Source organism: Rhinolophus ferrumequinum, chromosome 17, assembly GCF_004115265.2.
Source record: "Rhinolophus ferrumequinum isolate MPI-CBG mRhiFer1 chromosome 17, mRhiFer1_v1.p, whole genome shotgun sequence".
NCBI classification, from domain to species: Eukaryota; Metazoa; Chordata; class Mammalia; order Chiroptera; family Rhinolophidae; genus Rhinolophus; species Rhinolophus ferrumequinum.
Genome location: NC_046300.1, coordinates 58,514,905 through 58,536,474, shown reverse-complemented (window position 1 = coordinate 58,536,474; position 21,570 = coordinate 58,514,905). Strand labels below are relative to the sequence as shown.

Sequence of the window (21,570 nt, the reverse complement as noted above, 5' to 3'; positions counted from 1 at the left end):
CCTCAAATTTGGCATGTTGTTTCCCCTTTGTTAATTTCAGCACATTTAAAGGCACACGTAGCCTGTGAGACAGTGGGCAAGCTCCCCACTGTAGCCCAGTGCTGTGATTATTTGCTTTCTGCTTCACAGTGTGTGCTGGAATGCAAGGAAGCCGGTGGTGTGACTTATACACTTGGTATCATTTTTCCTAAAAGTTGTAATGAAATTTGAGAAAACCTTTTGGAATTAAAATGAGGTTAATTAAGCTTTCCAGCTGTTTTTCAAGACATTCTAGATCATTTTTCAGGACAAAGGAAAGAGTCATAAATCACAAGGGGGAAGTGATATTACCAAAGGCTGATAAAATCCGATAGCATAGGGCTGGGTTTGCTTTCTGATCACCCAGACAGCCCCCTGCTCCAGTTAGGATTTAGGACTCCAGGAGGAAAGCCGTGCTAACATGATTTGAGAGCTTCTGCTAACTAATTCCAAAGCACTGAGCAAGTCACTTATTTACTTACTTTAATTTTTCTAAAAGCTATACTCAGTTGTGGACAAAAAGGGGGCCACATACTAAACCTGACAAGCTCAGGGGAGGCCAGCATGGCAGGACCTACAAACTCAGAGACCGAAAGTAACCACATAGGAAGGTCTGAGCATAGAAATCCCTAACTAAAAGCAGGTCATGGAGCGTAGTCACGTCCTAGGCTTGTAGCTTCCTTGACAAAGGTCAATCTTTACCTTAATAGAGTCTGTCTATTGTCTTTTTGCATCTAAGATAACCTCCCTTTCAAATGTCAGAGTAATCTTATTTTCTAGACCCCTCAGGGCACAACTGTGCACCAGAGCAGGAGACCACAGAACCCCTCATTGTTATTTTGTTGCCCACACACCATCCCATGTGCTGTAGACGTTAATTATTAACTTGTACTCACCAATGTAAAAGAAGTATGTGTTACTCTATTTGCCTTTTTATTCAATGCCAGAGATTTCCCTGCTTTGATTTCTCCCACCCCCTTAATCTACCGCCAGAGGATTTCATGTAACCCACCTTACGTCTCCTCCTTTGATTCTAACGTATAAAATAAGCTGCAAAACTCCATTCTCGGAAACATTTTCTCAATCCATTGAGATTTTCCTTCCTGGCAATTGTCTTCAGTTTGGCTCAAATAAACTCATAAAGATTCTCACAGGTTTGGACGGTTTTTACGTCAACACAAAGAAAGGTTTCCCAACTCCCTTTTCCACCATTGGCAGAAGAGTTTTTATGGTAGTTAAACATTCTTCAAAACCAAGGGAGAAACACATCCAAGCAGAAAGTGTTTAGTAATCCCTGCATTTCTGCTCTAAACTGTTACTTATTGACCCAGATTAAAGCCCCATGGATTAGTGAAAATGAGAGGACACTGAAGGTTTAGTCCAGGTGGGCTGCTCAATGATCATGATCTTCTCTGAGTCACCTAAATCCTGATTTTCTAAGGAATTCCTTTTTCTAAGGAGAGTTAAGTATTTCTTCTGCATGCATCTAACCATCACAGATTAACCATTGTTTTGTTGTATTTTGCAACATCCAGTAGCTCCCTAACTCATCTGGCATTTTTTCAATGAAGAAACAAAAAACATTATTACTTCACAATCATTCCCAGCATCCTCCAGGGACACAGAAAACCCCAAAACCACTGAACCAGGATTGAGCCAGGAGCCGGCTCAGCCAGCCGCTAAAGGGGATTTGTTCCTTCATGCTCACCTCACAGTGCTCTCAGTTCATGTTTGTACCCTAGAAAAATTATAAACACATGTTCTAGATATTGAGGTTTTCTTCCAGGCAACAGAAATTTTGAGTTAAGTTTGCAAATGACAAGAGGCTACCAGGGCATACTATATATATCTTTCTACTTCTTGAAGGAGGGAGCGGCTCACAAAAGGCAAAGTATACCATATGACCCAGCATTTCCACTTTTGGAATACATCCCAAAAAATTCAAAGCAGGTGTTAAAACTTGTACACAAATGTTCATAGCAGCAGTATTCACAATAGCCAATAGATGGAAACAACCCAAATGTCTGTCAACATTTGAATAAACAAAATGTGGTTATCCATACAATGGACTATTATTCGGCCATAAAAAGGTATGAAGTACTGATAATATGCTTACATGGAAGAACGTGGAAATATCATACTAAGGAAAAGAAGCCAGTCACACAAGGACACATATTAAATAATTCCATTTATATGAAATACCCGGAGTAGGCAAGTTCATAGAGACGGAAAGCAGATTGGTGGTTGCCACAGGCGGGAGGGTGGGGGAATGGGGAGTGACTGCCCAATGGGTACAGGGTTTCCTTTTGGGCTGATGAAAATATTCTGAAGAGATAGTGGTCATGATTGCACAACATTGTGAATGACTAAATGCCATTGAATTTAAAATGGTTAAAATGATGAATTTTATGTTATATGTATTTTATTGCCAAAAATGGAATGAAGGAAGGAAAGAAGGAAGGAAGGCAAGGGGCATATCAGGAGAGAATTTCTGAGTTAAACTGGCTCCGAACGTCAAATGGACAGCATAGAAATCATCCTAGAAGGAAACATCCCAGCTGCTCTGTTTTCCTTACTTGGATCATGGGAATAAAAATATCTGTCCCTTCTACCTCACAAAGAAATGTATGACCTGGGACACGTTACTTACGCTCTCTTCATCCCAAATTTCTTCATCTGAAAAATAGAAATAGCAACTGCTAAATGTCCCTACTTAGCTATCCACAACTTTAATGTCTGTCTTTGCTACTAAAACACAAGCTCCTCTCTGAGAGCAAAGACTGTGACATTCGTGTCCATTCTTGTTCTCCCAGGACCCATCACAGGGCCTGACCCTCATTAGGATCATGGTGAATATTTGCCGAATGACCATGAGATGAGAACAGTTCACCCTGGAGAAGAAAAGGCTGTAGGAGGTCTCAGGAAATCTCTCCTCAAGTCCCTGAAGGGGGATCATTTGTGAGAAATGAAACTTGTCCTTTATGCTACCCTAGAATCGACAGCTAGGGCAAGAGGCTGGAACCTGCAGAGATATATTTAGTTCTGTGTTGTAAGATGAAATAGGTCACTTGAACAGGCCATGACTTCCCTGACTCTAGAGGTATTTAGTCACCAGTTTGAAAACCATTAGGCCATAATTTTAAAAAGATTCAGTGTTTGAGAGGTTGGTTGAAGTGACCAGAGCTTCAGGTTCTTTCCAAACATGAAATTTCATTCACTCACGATTCCATTCCAGCATTCAGACAGCCACTTATTGAATGCTTATCACTACGCCAGGATAGTGTTGTAACGAGGATAAAATCATGAGTTCTCTGATAATCCCTGCCCTCAGAGATCTCACAGTCTTACAGGGTATATAGACAGGAAAACAAATAATCACAGTACATGATATTCTTCTCTATGTAATAGACAGCATATATTATATATATATTTATATGTAATAACAACAGGATATTATTATTACCCTATTTTTCTCCCATACCAACACTTGCTTTGTCTGTCTTTGACAGTGCACCAAGACTTGTGGCGAAGGCTCCAGGTACCGCAAGGTGCTATGTGTGGATGAGAGCAAGGGAGACGAGGTTCACAGCATGCATTGCGACTTGAGCACGCGGCCTGCGGACAGTGAGAGCTGTAGTTTGCAGCCCTGCGAGTATGTCTGGATCACAGGAGAATGGTCGGAGGTACGTCCTGGGATTCCGTTACCACCTTCTGGTCAACAGTGATCTGAGGGGAAGGGAGTGACGCGGGCAGGAAAGTGGGAGACTCAGACCCACCTGCCAGTTCTGCCACTGAGAACTGTGAATTCCCAGACAAGTCCCTCAGCCTTCTTGGGCCAGAGTCCCACCTGTGCATATTGGGGAATGGGGGTGGCATGAGGTGGTCTCTGAGCTCCCCTCAACTCTTCCTTCTGTGATTCACCTTGAGAGCCCATTGGTATGATTAGGAAGAGATTATTACAGGGGCTGCAAGTTCATAAGATGCCTGTCAGTGCCTGAAAAAAGTTAAGGATAAGCGAATGTCTTAGTGTCAGGGAGACAATAGGGAAGGGTGGAGATTATGACAAACTAGCACATGATGTGTAAAGGGAACAGGCTCTCTTCCACTCTGGCAGAGGCCATGCAGAAATGCGAGTCTGGTCTTATCAAACCTGATTTTTCAAGAGAGGACAAAAATATGGATTTTTATGTGAGATCTCCTAATTTTAAAATATGGACTTAAATTATTTGTTTAAAACCTTGTGTGGGGCACACCAAACACATGCATGGGCCAGGTGTGGGTTACCCATTTAACAACCTCTGATCTCGGAGTGGCTGGTTGGCTCAGTTAGTTAGAGCGTGTTGCTAATAACATCAAGGTTGCCGGCTGGATCCCCGCAGGGGCCACTGTGAGCTGCGCCCTCCTTAAAAACAAACAAATAAACAAAAAAAAACACCTCTGATCCAGTGGAACAAAATAATTTTCCATAAAATCCAAGGAATCTCAAGTATCTATTTTTTCTTATCTCCTCCTGCATACAGTGCCTATCTGGACACTTTGTATTATTAATCAGCAGGTACTAATAATAGCATGATTCTAATATTTTCAAACCTCATGATATTTTCAAATACTGAAAGATCTATAACATCGAAACCAGTTATCCTTTTCCTAGAAGAATTTAGAGATGTGAAAGGAAAGTATCTGGGCTCATAGCAAAGGTGTTTGCTGTCACTGGAGTCTCTTCAAGTTTGACAGGGCAGCAGTTTCATGTTTAGTGGGATGAGTATTTCCATTTAGATGATATGTGTGTTGAGTGTTGAATTCTTTCTGTGCTAAAGGTGGCCCTAAAGTCTTTCTAACTATGTCTCTCCATCATTCTCTCCACTCCAGTGATTCTGTCTCTCCTCCCTCCTAGGGGATACTTGGCAATGTCTGGAGACATTGTTGGTTGTCACATCCAGGGGAAGTGGAGTGCGCCTGGCATCTAGTGGGTAGAGGCCAAGGGTGCTGTGAACCTCCTGTCGTGCACAGGGCAGCCCCGTCCCATCCACTTGGGCGGTTCTGGTGTGTTGTTATCATTCTGCTGAAAAAGCTTTGGTGTCTTTCTAAGACTTGAGTCATGTTACTCCTATAATCTTAACCCCTAAAAGATGAGATTGGGAAAAGATATTTTTAAAAAGCCTTCCACACTTCTGCAAATTCTCAGATATATCATAGATTGAAGAAATCTGCACATGTACAGGTAAAGTTTAGCGGGTTGGAGATAGGACTTCACACAGATACAAGGAGCATGGGGAAGAGACCCTATAAGGGGAGCAATGCCAAAGAGGTGGGATCAGAATTCCCTCTAGAAAAGCTACTAGTAAAATGCAAGAGCCACAGCAAGACATGTCTTCTCTCTGCGAGCCCTATGACCTGGGGAGTTGTTGGCGCTCTTCTCTACGCTCTGCCCCACCTGAATCTGAGGCAGCCCGGCCAGATCGGAAAGGCGGAGTTCCGTTACTCCTGGCTGATGCATTTCCCTGGCCGGAAGTGTATCACTGATACAAGGAGCCCACATTCTTTTTCTTCCCATTATTATTAATTTCAGGTGTACAAAGCAATGTAATGGTGCCACATTTACACCCCACACAAAGTGACAACACTCCCTCAATCTACTATATCGTATACAGCTGTTACAGTACCATTGACTATATTCCCCATGTTGTACTTTACATCCCGTGGGGTTGGGGGGGCGGGGGAATACACACACACACACACTTACAGTTGACATTCAATATTGTTCTACTTCAGCCTCAGGTGTATAGCGCAGAGGTCAGGCATCCCCGCAGTTTATGAAGTGTTTATGAAGCGATCCCCCTGATAAGTCCAGTACCCATGTGGCACCCTACGTAGTCTTTACAACATTATTGACGATATTGCCCATACTGCGTTTCACATCCCCGTGACTATTTTATGACCACTAATGTGTACTTTCTAATCCCTTCATCTTTTCCCCCAACCCTACTCCCCGCCCATCTAGCAACCATAAGTTTTTTCTCTATATTTCTGAGTCTCTTTCTGTTTTGTTTGCAAGGAGCCTACATTCTTATTGTTTCATTTTACTTTGCTGTTATTTTCAAATTAGAAAAGTAATCCACATACATAATGAAAAACAGCCCACGACCCCAAGGCATGGAGAGTTCCCCACCTCACTCCACTCTCCCCTTGTGGCAGATGCGCCCCCTCCATTTCAAAACTGGTCTGCAATGGAGTAAGGAAGCCGGAGGCCGTCAACGTCTTAATGATGCTCTGAATAGCTCCTTAAGAGAATGCGTTCTTTCCAGATTCTTCTCAGAGATGCGGAGGCCTCTTACTAAAACCTGAACATACTTGGGGCTCAGCTCCCTCAGCAAATGAGTCTCCTACTGTGTCCCCATGTAAACTGCCACCGGGATGCTTTTGCTTCTGCTTTGTCGGGGTAAAGTTCTCGGTACCTGCCTTCTCAGACATATAGCCTTGTTTCAGTTCATACAAACTGAGCTCCGTGCACTCAAGCACTGGAGTAGACACGTTGAAATACCCACAGCTTGGACAGAGCATTTGTTAGCGATCTGTCCACACATGAAACACCCCAGACTGGCCTAGTATTCCCATGGCCCGGCTCCAACTGGGGCTTCGGGCATTTGAACAGCAGCAGCCAAAGAAGGAAGAAACATACCCAGAGCATTTCCAGGTCTTGAGCCAACTGGAGGGGAAGGACCGGGAATGCTCTGCATGCCTCTGGCTGGGCTTCTTCCCTCCTGCCTCCCGGACCTCTTCAAGAAGAGCCTTCTCCTTGGAAATGTTACAGGAAAGGAATGCCACGTGGCTTAAAGTAACAGCTCAAGAGACATTAGGAAAGAGTGGCACTGTGGCTTATAAGAGAGAGTAAGAACTGACGGATGCTCCTTCCATCAGAAATGTTATGCCTTTTTTGGTCCTTCACCCCAGAAAAGGCATAACATGCCACATGCTACATGCTCTTTCCAGGGCTTCACCTGGCCTGCCTCAAAGAGCTTTTTGTCACCAGAGTCCTGATACTCTGCCTTAATTTTATATAGCACTTTCACAGGGGATGGCCTGTTATTGGAGGGCTTTGACTAAAAATATCATCAAAACTAAATTCATTGTAATTCATATTTATTTTTAAATCTATCATATAAAATATTTACCCGGGGAGGTTGAACAGATTATAAAATAAATAACCAATTAGATGTCCCATCACAGAAGGGAGCTGGGGTACTAGTAAGATATTTTATTCCTTCTCTTTTTCTGTATCGTTTGGGTATTTTTACATGCCATTCTAATTATGGCAAAATGGTTAAATGACTGCATCATGTAGAAGAGAGAGAGGAGCAGAACAGTAACATTTCAGTCAAGATCCATAGCCGGGGAGGGAGAAGAGAGAAGGAACTTAGGTGGGGGTCAGATAGAAAGCACAGCACATTGGGTAGGAAAGGACGAGTGTCCCCGCTGGGCTCAGGGCTTGGCTTCCACACTCAGCTCAGGTGGGCTCTGGCCCTTCCTCCATCCCACTTGGTCACTTCTCTGATGTGGTCCTGGTAGGTTTGGAAAAGTGTGACTTGTCAGCCAGTGTGTGGGCTGTGGAGGCTGTAAATTGAACCAACGACAGCGGGAGCTCCTCCTCCCTGTGTCTCCCCCTGAAGCCAGAGAAGGGGCTACTGGCTCCCCCACCCACAGTGGGGGCCATGGAGAGGTCGTGGGGGCACTCGATCCGGAAGGCATTGTACAGGGTTTTATGTCTCCTGTGTGTTGGGGGCTGCTCGAAATGCATAAATAAGCTGATAAAGTGAGATGAGAACTTTCTGCAGCGTTGTCACAGGGTCAGCCTGCAAAGTGGAGGTCAGGGATCTGCCGTGGGCGGGATGCCCCCAGGCACTACTCCAGCCTCTCCTCTCAACCCCTCTCTCCTCAGTGCTCAGTCACCTGTGGAAAGGGCTACAAACAAAGACTTGTCTCCTGTAGCGAGATCTATACCGGGAAGGAGAATTATGAGTACAGCTACCAAACCATCATCAACTGCCCGGGCACACAGCCTCCCAGCGTCCACCCCTGCTACCTGAGGGAGTGCCCTGTCTCAGCCGCCTGGAGAGTGGGCAACTGGGGTAGTGTAAGTAGATGACTGAGTTATCAAATCAGAAAACTTTTGGATCTATAACCCCATCTTAAACATGTCCTGCCTGATGTATCTTACGTCATTCTCCTTCTAAGAGAGAGACTGGTAAAATCAGCAGTTGGCATCTTGAAATAGGCTCATGGGAAGAGAAGATTTCCTTCTTGTTTGGCAGTGTGGCTGACCAGGTGCTTAGCGCATGGGCTCTGAAGCCAGGCAGCCTCCCTCTGATTCCTGGTTCTGCCACTTCCCCGTTGAATGACTTTGGGCAAGGTGCAAAACCTCTTGTGTCTCAGTTTCCTCATCTGCAAAATGGATGGTGGTAAAAATGAAATGAGTTAATATAGAAAAGCACTTAGGTTATATGGCACATTTTAAGTTACATATATTTTGCCACAATTTAAAACTATTAATAAAAAGCACCTAGAACTTTGTCACTTAATTAGAGTTACAGAACTATTAGTTGTTGCTTCTGTTGCTAAGAAGTCTGTATGTTCTAGTCCTTCTACATTGGGAATTCTTTGTTACATTCGGGGTTCAAGTGAGAATATGTTACACTGGGCGTGCCCTGGAAAGTGGCCACCGGCCTTTGGCTCCTGACTGCTCAGTGTTGCAAAGTCATCAGGAAAAAGCACAGGACCAGTTGAAAGTGGTTAGGATTTGAATCCTGGCTTCACCATGACCTTGAACAAGTCTCTTAACATTTGAGCCCTAATCTCCCCTCTGTAAAAATAGAATAATGGAAATACTGTCTCATAGATATATATATATATATATATATATATATATATATATATATACAGAGAATGCCAAAAAAATGTACTCACATTTTAAGAAAGAAAAACTGTATTAAAATTGTAATAATATATACCGATAACAAAAGATGAATACAAGTCAGGTTTGACTTCTGCAATTACAAGAGGTGCTCAAAGTGGTTACCATCAGCATCCAGACACTTCTGATTACGGTGAACTACTGCTTGAACAACATTGACCAAAGTGTCCCCTTGTATACATTTTTTTGGCACCCCCAACATGTATGTGTGTGTATGTATGTATATATATTCATACATGTATTCATATTTATAAATACATATGTAAGTATGTACACCATATGTATGTGGGTAGGTATAAATGTGTGTGTGTGTATACACATACACACACACACACACACACACATATATATAAAGCTCAGTACAGAGACTGGCCCATAGTACGTGCTCAGTATGCCAGCTGTTTGTTCAGCAGCCTAAGGTCTGACGTGACGCCCTGTACGTGCCGTCAGGCCCTGGGCGCCACTCCACTAGAAGCGCATGCCCCCTGAGTTTGGTAGCCCCCTCGCTGACTCCGCTCTCCTTATACATAGTGTTCAGTGTCCTGTGGTGTTGGAGTGATGCACAGATCTGTGCAGTGTTTAACCAATGAGGACCAGCCCAGCCATTTATGTCCCGCTGATTTGAAGCCAGAAGAAAGAAAAACGTGCCATAATATCTATAACTGTAAGTTCGCCAAGTCAAACCATCTTTTGGGAGCAAGAAGAACAGGGTTTCTCCGTTCCTTTGTTGGCCTGCCTATTTTAGAGATATAGAATTTATTTTAAAGAAATTGTCCCCTTTGCTGAAAAGCTTTAGTGTGAACAGTTTAATTCCCTTCATAAGGAGACATGACACATCTTAGAGCATCATATCTCATTTTTGCATTTCATGTTTTCTAGGTGAGTTACCCCAGAACTGCAAGGAGGTAAAAAAACTAAACGGTGCCAATGAAGATGGTGAATATTTCCTGATTGTCAAAGGAAAGCTCCTGAAGGTGAACATCAGATATCAGTCCTTATTTCGAAAATGTTTTTGGAGTGAGTGACCTTGGCTCTCGTCATTTCTGAGCCACCCTCCATGTGTTACTTCTGGTCTGCCTTTCAGATATTCTGTGCGGGGATGCAGTCTGACCACCCCAAAGAGTACGTGACACTGGCCCATGGTGACTCTGAGAATTTCTCCGAGGTTTATGGGTACAGGTAGGAGAACTCAGGCTCAGAAGGGCCCAGGTGCCTGGAGATCCCTGCAAATACCTTCCCATCCTTACCAAAACATTCTCTCTGTAATGTAGGTTGCACAACCCAACCGAATGTCCCTACAACGGGAGCCGACGTGATGACTGCCAGTGTCGGAAGGACTACACAGCAGCTGGGTTTTCCAGCTTCCAGAAAATCAGAATAGACCTGACCACCATGCAGATAATAAGTAAGTTCAGTGGGATGTCCTACGGGAATGGATTCGTTAGTCTCCACTCTGTCAGCAGATACATCGGCCTGGGGATGCGGAGAGGAAGGAGACCGATGGCATCCGAGCTGCCTGAGGGTGGGGCTGTTCCTTTTACTTCACTGCTGTGCCCCCAGTACCTGGAAAGTGCCTGGCACAGGACAGCATTCCATCAGACTTATGATGAATGAATGAATAGAGTAGATGGAAGCATATTAAAGGGGCACCATTGCGGCAGGGAAATCAGAGCAGCATCCCCAAAATATAAGACCTTGAGGTCAAGTAGTAGTTAGCTAGGCACAGGGTATCTGTGTGGGCATAGCAAGGGTGGTAGCAGAAGTTTTTAAGGGGGAGAAAATAGCAGGTACAAACCCCAAAACTAAGAGATTCATGGGGGGCAGCACCCCCCTACCCACACCCACCAGCACAGTGTATACACACACACAGGTGAAAACCTAATTTTATCTGATTGTTGATTTACACAAGAAAAATGGAGCACAGAATTACCTTTTGAAAACTAGCCTGCGCGTGGGCTGATATTATTCTCTGGCCAACACTGCATTTTTGTTCCGGACATTAATTATAGGAGTGGTAAAGACAGCTCAGATATCCAAACACGTTCCTTTGAATAGAGGAAAAACAGAAATAATGAATAATTAATTTTTCCTCATTAACGTTGTACCCGTAATATTACATTGCTTTCCTCTTGAGGTACATTAAACTTGATTTGCACCAAGATGTTTTTAATTGCTTTCAGCTAGACCAATTAGGGCTAAAGGCAGAGGGACCACAGTTTCTCGCTGAGCAACCTCCCGATGCCCCTGCCAAGCCAAGACCCAGGGTCGAAGCCGCGAGGGCCCCTTTCCCTGCAGGACCAGGCACTCAGATTCCCCTCGCTCCAGCGCTGCTCTACTGCACAGAGATTCGGGCCTTCTCCTGCTCTCAGCTTACCTCCTGTTCCACCTTCCCCATTTGTAGCGCTGATCTCGGGAGCTACAAGAGGGTTAAAAACAAGAGCATTGTTTTTATTTATTTTTTTAAACTACAAGTGAGCCCCAAACTTGAGAAATTGCCATTAATACTTTCAAGATGTGGGTTCTAATTGCTCCACATTTTGGCAATAATGGTGCCTAGGCCACGGGAGGACAGATGAAGCCTCAGGGAATACCTCCAGACTAGCTGGAAACGCTTTTCTGGCTTATTTCCCTGGTGCTGAAGCCTCGGAGGCTGTACACAGGCAGTTACACTGCTTCAGCGAGGTGGTACTTGTACTTATTTATAAAGGAATCAGTTCCAAAGTCATCTCGAACCCCCTTTTTGGCTTCCATACTATGAGGAGACAGTCGGGGCTAATAAAACCCAGGGAACGAGGCTCTTGGAACCGCAAATATAATGAGGGAAAAGCCAGTGCACATCTGGATCCGTTTGCTCACTAATCATACTTTGGATTTTTTTTCTCTCCCACTCCCTCTTATAATTTCTTTTATTATTATTCTTCCCTTCTCTCTCCTCGTTAATATCCTGTCCCTTCCTTACCTTTTTCTCCCACTCTCACCTCTCCTCTCCCTTTAACCCTTTCTCCACAACCCCACAGCTACGGACTTACAGTTTGCGAGGACAAGCGAAGGGCATTCTGTGCCTTTTGCCACCGCTGGGGACTGCTACAGTGCCACCAAGTGCCCACAGGTATGTGCTGGGAGCCATCTCCCTTCCCAGGGATCCAAATCCCAGCCTGTCCTCGGGGACCCTTGGCTGTATCTGTTTCTGGGAATCTCATTAGAACGAATGGCTGCTCTGGAAGGCAGAGCTGCATCAGGAGCCCCACAGGTGCTCGCAGCTTCTAATCTAGTAATTCCACTATTCGGAGTGTTTCCTAAGGAAATAATCATAGCTACATTCCAAACTGCTGCTGCATTCAGCAAAATGCATCTATTATAATGGTAGAAATTTAGACACAAGTTAGATGTTGAATAGCAAGGGCTTGGTTAAGCCAACGATGATGCTTAATGGATAGAATGCGGTCAGTGATGTGCTGGTAAATGGTTAATGACTGGCTCTAGAAAAGGAAAAGGAAAGCCCTGCTTTGCAAAAGCATTTACTGATTCTGATTTCTGTGGTGTAAATATCCTACTCCCACTGCCATGACTGATTCCAAGCCATCAACATGAAGTCACTAAAGTGAGAGTTGGGGAGAGAGACACAGTCAGCCCTCAAAAGCCAGTACAAAAGGACTGCAACACAGCACTGGCAGCCATTAAAAACCCAGACTATTCCATGACATAGGAAAACTGTTACCCCTACTTCAGATGTCTAAAATGTGCAGTGTTCAGACCAAGAACTACAAGTTTATCATCTTCTACTGGATTTGCTTTTCAGCAGTGCATCCTTACTGCCCATTCTGCAGTTCCACACTTTCTTGCCTCTTTAGACGTGTGTGGCAAGTTTCAACCTGGCATTCCAAAACATGCTGTAGGAATCAGCCTGGGCTAATTTGGTAAAGCAGGCATCAGTCTTTGCAAGAAGCTTCTGCAAGGAGAAGGAGAGACAAACATAATTCATTAGGTAATTCAGGATAGGAGAACTTGGCCCCAGTTTTCACTTTGGTTCGCATGAGCGTTTCACAAAGCTCTTGTTGAGCTGTGTATCAGAAATTTCCCACTTGGCCTGTGCACCTTCGAATGTCTGAGCTTTGGGACTGGGTGATGCGTTCAGAATCCCAGGATGGATTTACACCCAACCACAGGGACCGTCCAAAGACAAACACATCTGAATTTTCTTTTATGGAAGTGTTTTCTCAGCCCCAAGCTTTAGAAAGCATCACTAAACATTTTAGAGAAGTGAAAAGGAAGCTCTCAGGGGAGAAAGAAAATAAACAAAGGACATAATGGTACAAAGGGCCTCCTCCATTACCCAGGAATTGAAAACTTTTGAAGTGCAGTTTCTTTAGAGCAGATGATGACTTCAAACGCCCCATTGGTATGGGTTGCATTTTAACAGCTGATAGATTGGCCCTGTCCTGCCTTTTCCAAATGTCTCAGGGTTTTCTTGTCTCTGTATGCGCATCTTTGGGGAAGCTTAAGTAAATGAAAGTTAATTTGCATTCATTTATTTTAATAATTCGGAGACAGATGAACTGATTGACTTGTTAAATCCTGATACTGAAGCAATAGCTAAGTGAGAAAACCCAACCCCAGTGAGAGGTTAATTTGTACTGTTTGCCAGCCCAGTCTGCAAACCCTATTGGATATTTCCAGAATTCTATTCCTTAGACGTTTAGTGAGCACCAACTACATTGATGAAAGACTTGAGTTTTTCACATCGGTTTTCCAGGAGAGGTCTGTGGAGAGCAGGGTTGTGCGTGCTGCTCTGGAGCCATGGCTCATCCTCTGACCTACAGATGGCACAGAAGTCGAAGCAGAGGGTGCTCTGTGTGACAGTCTGCTTCTTGCTGCTTCCTCCCTAGCCACTGCTATTGCTTTGGGGATTTCTTTATCAGGAAGGGTCGGTTCCCCAAATGAAGATGTAACCAGAATATCTCTTTTTTAATCCTGAGCCCAATCGATGCAGCATAATTATTATCGCTGCTGGTATTAGTAGTATTTATTAGCTTAGCATTTAATCCCCACGCATCCTAGGAGAATGCCCCCTTTTTACAGATGAGGACACTGAGGTGTAGAGAGGTTGGGTAACTTTCCCGACCTACACACCTGGTGCCCAGTAGAGGCCTGGTGTGATCGCAGGTGTGTCTGAATCCAAATCCATGATGGCAGACTCCTTTCCAGGCAAGATTTCTGCAGCGTTCACTCTTGTCCGAGCAGAGAACAAAAATCTCTCTGTTTAAGGCACATCTTTCACAACCCTTCTGAGTCATCTAGTGTGTGCATGACTCTTAATTACTTTTTCTCTTTTAAACCAGCTACAGAAGGTAAACTAAAACTCTCATGCCCTTTAGACACTGAAGATAAAGCTTTTAGGGGCAAAGATGTCCCAGACCAAAGCTAAAAGGACATTAGGTCTTTACTCCTCTGGCAGCACTCAACTGTTAAGAGTGCGGATTATCAGCTAGGATGCTTGCTGAAAATGCAGATCTCCGAACCAGAAAAGGAGGGAAGAGAACGAGGAGGAACATTCAGGTTGCATTCAGGTTTATCACCCTGTCTCAGAGGGCAGATCTAGCTAACCGAATGAAAGGAGTACGCTCAGATACTGGGGGACGTTCTCAAGCTAGTAGCCAGGTCAGCAGCCTGGACCTTTGACACTGAAGCAGATCAAGGCTGCCTTCTGCCGCACAAGTGGACACAGGCAGTCTGCCTAGGATGCGGGGTGGGAGGGAGAAATGAGCGGGGGGGTCTTTGGCAGCAGTGTGGTGTGGGTACTATGAACAGGTGTGGACGCCCTCCTCAGGGCGGGAATGATAAGAAAATGGCCAGGTGTGATAATGCAGCAGCAGAAGTCAGGGTCTGAGCAGGCCAGGCAAGGAGGGCTTTGTGCCTCAGAGCAGCCACTGGCAGGGATACCTCCATACTGAGGCCGTTCGACTTAGCAACCATTAACATCTCTATAGTGCTGTCATAAAATAATTTCCAAAACACATTTTTAAAATGTTTTTCAGCTATTCTCTACCAAGTAATGAGTTAGGAACATTATACCTTCTAGCTAACCCTTCTTATTCATAGGTCTGGAAAAGTTAATTTGTGTATCAGGACCCACAAAAGAGGCTGCCCCCATGGCCTTGCCCTTGTCACAAATCTAAACCTAATTCAGTCTGAACTTAGGGAAACACCTAAGGGAAACACCTTAGGGAAACCTGTCAAGGAAGCCTAACTCACCAATTACAATCCTCCAACTCAGCTTTAGCTAGCTTACCTCACCCTAGAAAACAGGACAGTTATTACCTCCCACTTTACAGATGCACAAACTGAGGTTCTGAGAGGCTAAAAACTATCCGGGGTTTCATTGCTGGTAAGAGACCTGAATTTACCCTTATGCTGACTGGCTGTGAGTCTCCACCTCAGACCCCCTCCTTGCTTTACTAAAGATTGTTTTGACTAAGCACTGGATCGTAATGTTCAGAGACGAGGCATTAACCTTGAGCGTCTTGAGAAGGAACGTTTTTAACTCTGAAACTACTCATTGTGGGGTAGGAAACCTCAAGAAGAAAAGAAACTATTTCATATGGCTTGGCAGAATCATTTTTGAAAGAGAGAGTGAGAAAACAGGGACAGATGCAGAAAACAGAGAATCTCTGCTGCACCCTCTCCTTAGAAATACATATCAAAAACCCAGGCCACGTTTCGAATGGAACCCTGGAGCGGCCTGGGAGATGCGGGTTGCCTGGGCCCAGAGGAGGCAGCCCCGGTCCCAGCTGGTCTGGAGCAGGCCACGCGCGCCCCCTGCTGGCCGTCCCGGAGACCGCGCCTCTCCTTTGAAGTCCCGCCCTGCTGTGCTTAGTACGCTGAGTGCTCAGCGCCACGGGAAGCTGAAGCTCAGGAAGCTTTGGCATCGAGATCTTGTTAGAAAAATTACACTGTAGCATTTTGTTCCTGAAGGAATCTGATAATTATGAGCAACATCAGGATTGCTATGTTAGGCAGGAAGAATGGTGGTGGGTGAGAGGACTTGGAAGACAGGAAAATGTGAGTTGGACTCTTACTGTATCCTAGAGAAGATAACCACCTCAGCTGGGCCTCAGTTTCCCCATCTGTAAAGAAACCCCCTTTCGTAGAGCTCTTGTGAAGGTGCATGAGATGATGCTTGTAAAGTGCCTGGCCCAGACCTCCCCCCCCAAAAAAAAAACCCTCAATAATTAGTAATATCGTAATTAATTACTATCCTTCTCCTTTCCAAGTTACTGTTTATTTGTGTGGCCTTCGCTTTGGATGTCACATGGACTAAAACTCTTTTTTGTTGGGTATTTATTCCAGGGTCGTTTTAGCATCAACCTTTATGGAACTGGCCTTTCTTTAACTGACTCTGCCAGATGGATATCACAAGGGAACTACGCCGTCTCTGACATTAAGAAGTCACCGGTAAGGTTACCACTTACTTGGGGGATGAGGTTTTTCACTTTCTTCTTTCTTTCCTCTCTTCCTCCACTCCCTCCCTCTGTGGTGGTGGTGCGAAACAAAGGAACAAATACACTTTCCCATTTCCTCAAACCGTTTTGCAAAGTGTCAGAAGATTTAGGAAATAAATCGAAAGTGAAGTGTGTATAGGTGAGTGGAGGGAAGAGAGCCTTGCTTCACTCCTAGTGAATTCTTCCTCGAGGTGGGAGCCTGTGAACCATACAAGTAATTAAAAGAATGCCTAACCAGGAAGCTGAAAGCAGTAAGAAGCCACTAAGCGAGTGTGTCTCAGGCATCTTGCAATTAACCAACATGAGATTCACTTTTGTGAGCTTAGGGAAAATGATGGTTGTTTAAGAAAAACGGAAGTACAAACGGAGATAACTTATCAGGTGAAGTCTCTGGAGAGTTCAAGAAACACTCACAGGTTCTACAGTAATTAATTTTTCATGCTCTAAAATCTTGCTACTCAAGGTGTGGTCCATGTAGACCATCAGAATCACCTGGGAGCTTGTTGAAAAATTAGCTTCTGGGCCCCAGATCTTCTGAGTCGGCTTCTGCAGCTGAACAAGATCCCCTGGTGGTTCGTAAGCACAGGACAGCTTGAGAAGCCCTGGTGTCAGCCTGGGGGTACATGAGAGTCACCTAGAACAGTTCAAGGTGCCTGTTCCCAGGCCCCTCCCAGAGTCATGGAATGGGAGTCTCTGAAGGAGGGAGAGAATTTGGAATTCCCCAGGTGATTCTAATATGTAATAACCAAGGCAGAAACCACTGCCCTTCCCAGCCTTCCCTCAGAAAGGCTGAGGACGTGGGGTGGGAACCCGACCTGTGGACAAATGGGAAACACCAATCCCACTTCAACCATGACCCGTGCCTCCGGTCGGTCGCCTCCGAAATGTGAGTAGGAGAGGGGGAAGAAGAGAACTGGAAAGTGGGTGTTATTCCAAAGTAGAGTTGCCAAACAAAACACGGGATGCCCAGTTACATTTTAATTTTAAATAAACAAGGAACATTGTCTGTACTATAAGCATGTCTTAAACATTGCATGGGACATACTCATTCTAAAAAGTTTGTGTTGTTTATCTGAAATTCACATCTGAGTGGGGATCCTGTGTTTTTATTTGCTAAACTACATCAACATCAGAATAAAAAAAGCAGTTCATCCTGCTCCTTTCTGGAAAAGGAAGAAACATCCGATAGTGACTTCCCAGGAAAATCTTAGTTTCTTGATCCCTGTTTTTAGCTGACAGGGTTAAATGCACTACCTCTAATCTGATTGATTGCTCATAAATTAATTATTACAGATGTTTCCTTGCACTGAAAGGAATAAAGATAACTGAGAGAGAGAGCATACATCTTTAGGGCTTTAGAATGTGCCCTGAAATTGTAATATTCTTCCCTTCTCCTGCCCTCCAGAATCCATATATTATGTTTTGGTGACTAAAAGGAACAACAACAACAAAAAAAATTAACTGCCCAAAACATGGTCGGACATGAAGCATGATTATGTAGGAAACTATCTGTGTAAACTGTGTAACATAAGTTTCAGTTCTATTTGTCAGCCAGTGTCAGTATTGCAGTTTTACCCACGAAACTAAAAATAATTACAGCCTGGAGCGCCACCTTATGGAGACTCTGGTTACTACCCTGCCAAGATCAAGTGGCTGTTCCCCAACTCCTGGGGGACATCTCACCAGTGCTGGGGGAAGTTGGTTCCACAATTGCCTGTCAGCATTTTCTCTCTCTCTCTCTCTCTTTTTTTTTTTTTTTTAATTTTGGTGTTTTGTGATAGCCCAGAGAGCCTGAACTCAAAATTAATCTCCAGGCTTTGCCAAGCATTCCGTATGTGGCCCCGGGAGCCAGGACTCAGCAATTTCTAGCTCCTGGCAGCCCCTAGAAAGGCCACTCTGCATGAATGACCTGTCCTGCGGCCCACGGAGCAGCATCCCCTAGGGATGCTCCATGAAACTAGGCCTCCGCAGCCAAAGGCATTTGGAGAAAGAATTGTCTGTTTTATTTCCTTCTTGAAGAGGCACAGTAAGCATTGGTATATTAGAGGTCGGAATAAAGTATACAGGGGTGAAACCTATGTGACTTTATTCAAACCATTGTTCCCCTAAATCAGTGGTTCTCAAACTTGACCTTGCATCAGCACCACCTCTAGGACTTTCTAAAGCACAGCCTGTCTGGGGCAGCCCAGGATGGACATGTCCCACCATTTCCCAGGTGTGCTGCTGCTCCTGGCCTGGGGCTATGTTTTGAGAACCACTGATGTCAGTTAAACCAACCACAGGACCTCCTTTTCAAAGTTGCACCTTAAAATTTACCCGAGTAACCAGTGTTTTACGGAGCACAGTTGGAGAACTGTGCAGGGCCCTGTTCTCGCCGTTCTGTCCAGCATCTTGCCCCTGGGGACTGAGGCCATCCTAAGCACAATCCTCTCCTCTCCAAACAGCTATGCTTTCATTCATCGTTCCTCACCTTCCTTCATGTTTCTACTGGGAGCTACAGAGGGAAAAACACAACGAATACCTTAATTTTCCAAACCTGGCTGGCAATAAAATGTTTTCCCCAAGCAAAACTAAAGGAAAATTCTAGTCATTCAGGATAAAACTGAATCACCAGAATCTTGGAGGGCAAGGATGCTGTTTCACCATCAGAAGCAGAACTGGTTAAAATTAGTGTCAATGTCAGGTTCACTGCTGGTTCCCGTGTGTATAATGGAAAGCATTCTTCTTCTTCTCCTATTTTCAACTAATAAAAAGAGTAGAAGGTCAGGGGACTGCAGTCGGCCTGACCCCCGGCCGACACCCCTTTGGCCTAGGGATGGACTTCAAGGCAAATGCTTTAGCTGCTTGGCTCAGGGACTAATGAGTATCCACTCTGCTTGTGTGTGAGGGGCAGACGGCCAGAACGGGGAGCATGGCACCCATGTTGAAATTCTGAGCTCCCCTGCCAGTGACATTTCATGCACCCTCAACTCACGAATGTGAGGAACTTCAGCCCCAGCCAAAGTCCTTTGCAGCTCCACACACCCCATTCTCAGAGCTACTATGTGGCCTTTCCTCCAGGAGAAGGTTCTGGAACAGCTTTCAGACTTAGGCAGAGTAAACAGAAGTTCATCAAGCCTAAAAATCATACTGCAGACCAGTAGAGTCAAATTATAGTTTATATATATGTGCTTTTTATTCTGTAACTTCCTATAGAAACTAGGTAACGTTTATACATATACTCATTGTCTAGGGTTGTATTGGAAAAATATATGTACATACATACCTTGTTTTATGGGCAGTTTTCCCACCAGCACACACCAAAGAAATGTAAATAAGCACCTTCAGTCCAAGATGAGCTGGCTTTCCTAAATCACATGAGGCAACCTCCTCTGCTCGTACTGAGAAAAACAGAAATTAGGGAAAAGTGTGAAATATAAACTGTTCTTGATGGAGCAGTCGTTCATTTTAATGATATGTAAGAGCTTACAATAAGCTAACAAAATATTCATTGAAAGACTTTTAGAATGCTTGCTTTAATGAAGAAATAAAAATGATTTACAATTAATGTTTCATTGTAGGTGAGTGGGTGCTTCTAAAAGGCTGGAAAACACACCTTTTTCTCTGAAATAGGCTCTGTTTCGATGACAATCATGTTTACACTATGCATTTTCTCAGTATCTTTTTTATTCTGTAGTAAAAATGATAAGTTTTAGCTCAGTCTTTGTCTAAATCAAATTAACAGAGTTCCAGTTCATGAAATAACATGAACATTGCAAAGTCATTATCAGTGATTTTATAATTACACAGACTTTTCCTCATCTCCATGAGAACAGCAATAATGGCAATCCACATATAAAAATACCTTTATGATAATAACAACTAATATTTATTGAGCACAAATATTAGGCCAAGTACTAGGCTAAGCACTTTACATGCATTTTTTTCATTTACAGCAAACTTACGAGGGGAAACTAATATTATCCCCATTTCATAGTTGCACCAGAAAACTGAGGTTTAAAGAGGTTATTTAAAGATGCAGTACAAGCCCCAGGCAGTCTGACTCAGTTATCTCACTGCTGGGTCAGGAGACAGTTTGGGTAAAGCATAAGCTTTATTTATTTATTTATTTTTTAAGCATAAGCTTTAATGAGACAGAAGACAGTTGTAACATATGAGTATCCTTAATGCCACCAAACCATTACGTCAGCCTGGGTAGAGGTTGGTCCAGCATCGAAGCCAGTCGGTGGTGTCAGACTAACTCCAGAACTAACATGGGCCCCTAAAACCAGGAATGAGTAGAGTCATAGTAATCACCCTCCCAACTCAATCTCATAATCAAAGGCATGCAAATTAAAAAAAAAAAAAAAAAGTTTTGTTCTTTTTATTTGTTAAGTTGGGAAAGTTTTTCTTGTTCCTTTTTTTTTTCCCCCAACAAGATTATCCATTATTTGCAAGAGACTTTCACAGTTTGGTCATTAGAAACCAAATCTTCATGCCTTTTGACCCAGTTCTGGGAATGTAGCCCAAAAATATCCTGAAATACAGGCGCAGATACAGTCCAATCACAGTGTTATTCCCAATAATGGAATATGTGAAGCATCTAAAATGCCACACATTGCGAAGGAGTGGAGGGGAGCGGGTGCCTGACATGACATGGTAGATTTGCACAATGTGATGCCACAATTCAACAAGGAGTTCTTCATAGCATGGGAAAGTGTTAGGGAAACTAGTCAGCAGAGCAGTCTGAATTGCAGGTCAAAAAGAAGTGTACTTCAGCTTCAACCTATTTCATTCATTCATGCATTTAACAAATGTGTATTTAGTATTACTCTGAGCCATGTACCATGCTGAGTCCTGGAGACTCTTTGATTTTAATAAGACATTGGCTTGCCAATGAAGGGCTTACGTTCTAGCAGGAAGATAGATGTAAAGAAAGAATTACCTTGCTTTACAGTGTGCTATGCAGCAGGTAACGGGGTCAGGAAGGTATCTCAAAGGAAATGGACTCTGGGCTAGATTCTGAAAAATTTACCAGTTAAAATTTAGGGTGGTCCAGTGCATACAGAGAGGGACAGGAGAGGAAGAGAGTTCCAGGTAGAAGAA

The 21,570-nt window shown here is 44.0% G+C and overlaps 1 protein-coding gene across 3 annotated transcripts in view; it reads left to right on the top strand.

Annotated features, from left to right (window-relative positions):
• Positions 1 to 21,570, top strand: part of ADAMTS9 (ADAM metallopeptidase with thrombospondin type 1 motif 9) — a 160,381-nt gene that overhangs the window by 132,683 nt on the left and 6,128 nt on the right. For all 3 annotated transcript variants that reach the window (XM_033132881.1, XM_033132882.1, XM_033132880.1), the window contains 8 exons: positions 3,528 to 3,701; positions 7,955 to 8,149; positions 9,518 to 9,650; positions 9,866 to 9,960; positions 10,071 to 10,165; positions 10,258 to 10,391; positions 12,004 to 12,095; positions 16,334 to 16,438. In XM_033132881.1, coding sequence (XP_032988772.1) covers positions 3,528 to 3,701; positions 7,955 to 8,149; positions 9,518 to 9,650; positions 9,866 to 9,960; positions 10,071 to 10,165; positions 10,258 to 10,391; positions 12,004 to 12,095; positions 16,334 to 16,438 — 1,023 coding nt within the window. The remainder of the gene's footprint in view (positions 1 to 3,527; positions 3,702 to 7,954; positions 8,150 to 9,517; positions 9,651 to 9,865; positions 9,961 to 10,070; positions 10,166 to 10,257; positions 10,392 to 12,003; positions 12,096 to 16,333; positions 16,439 to 21,570) is intronic.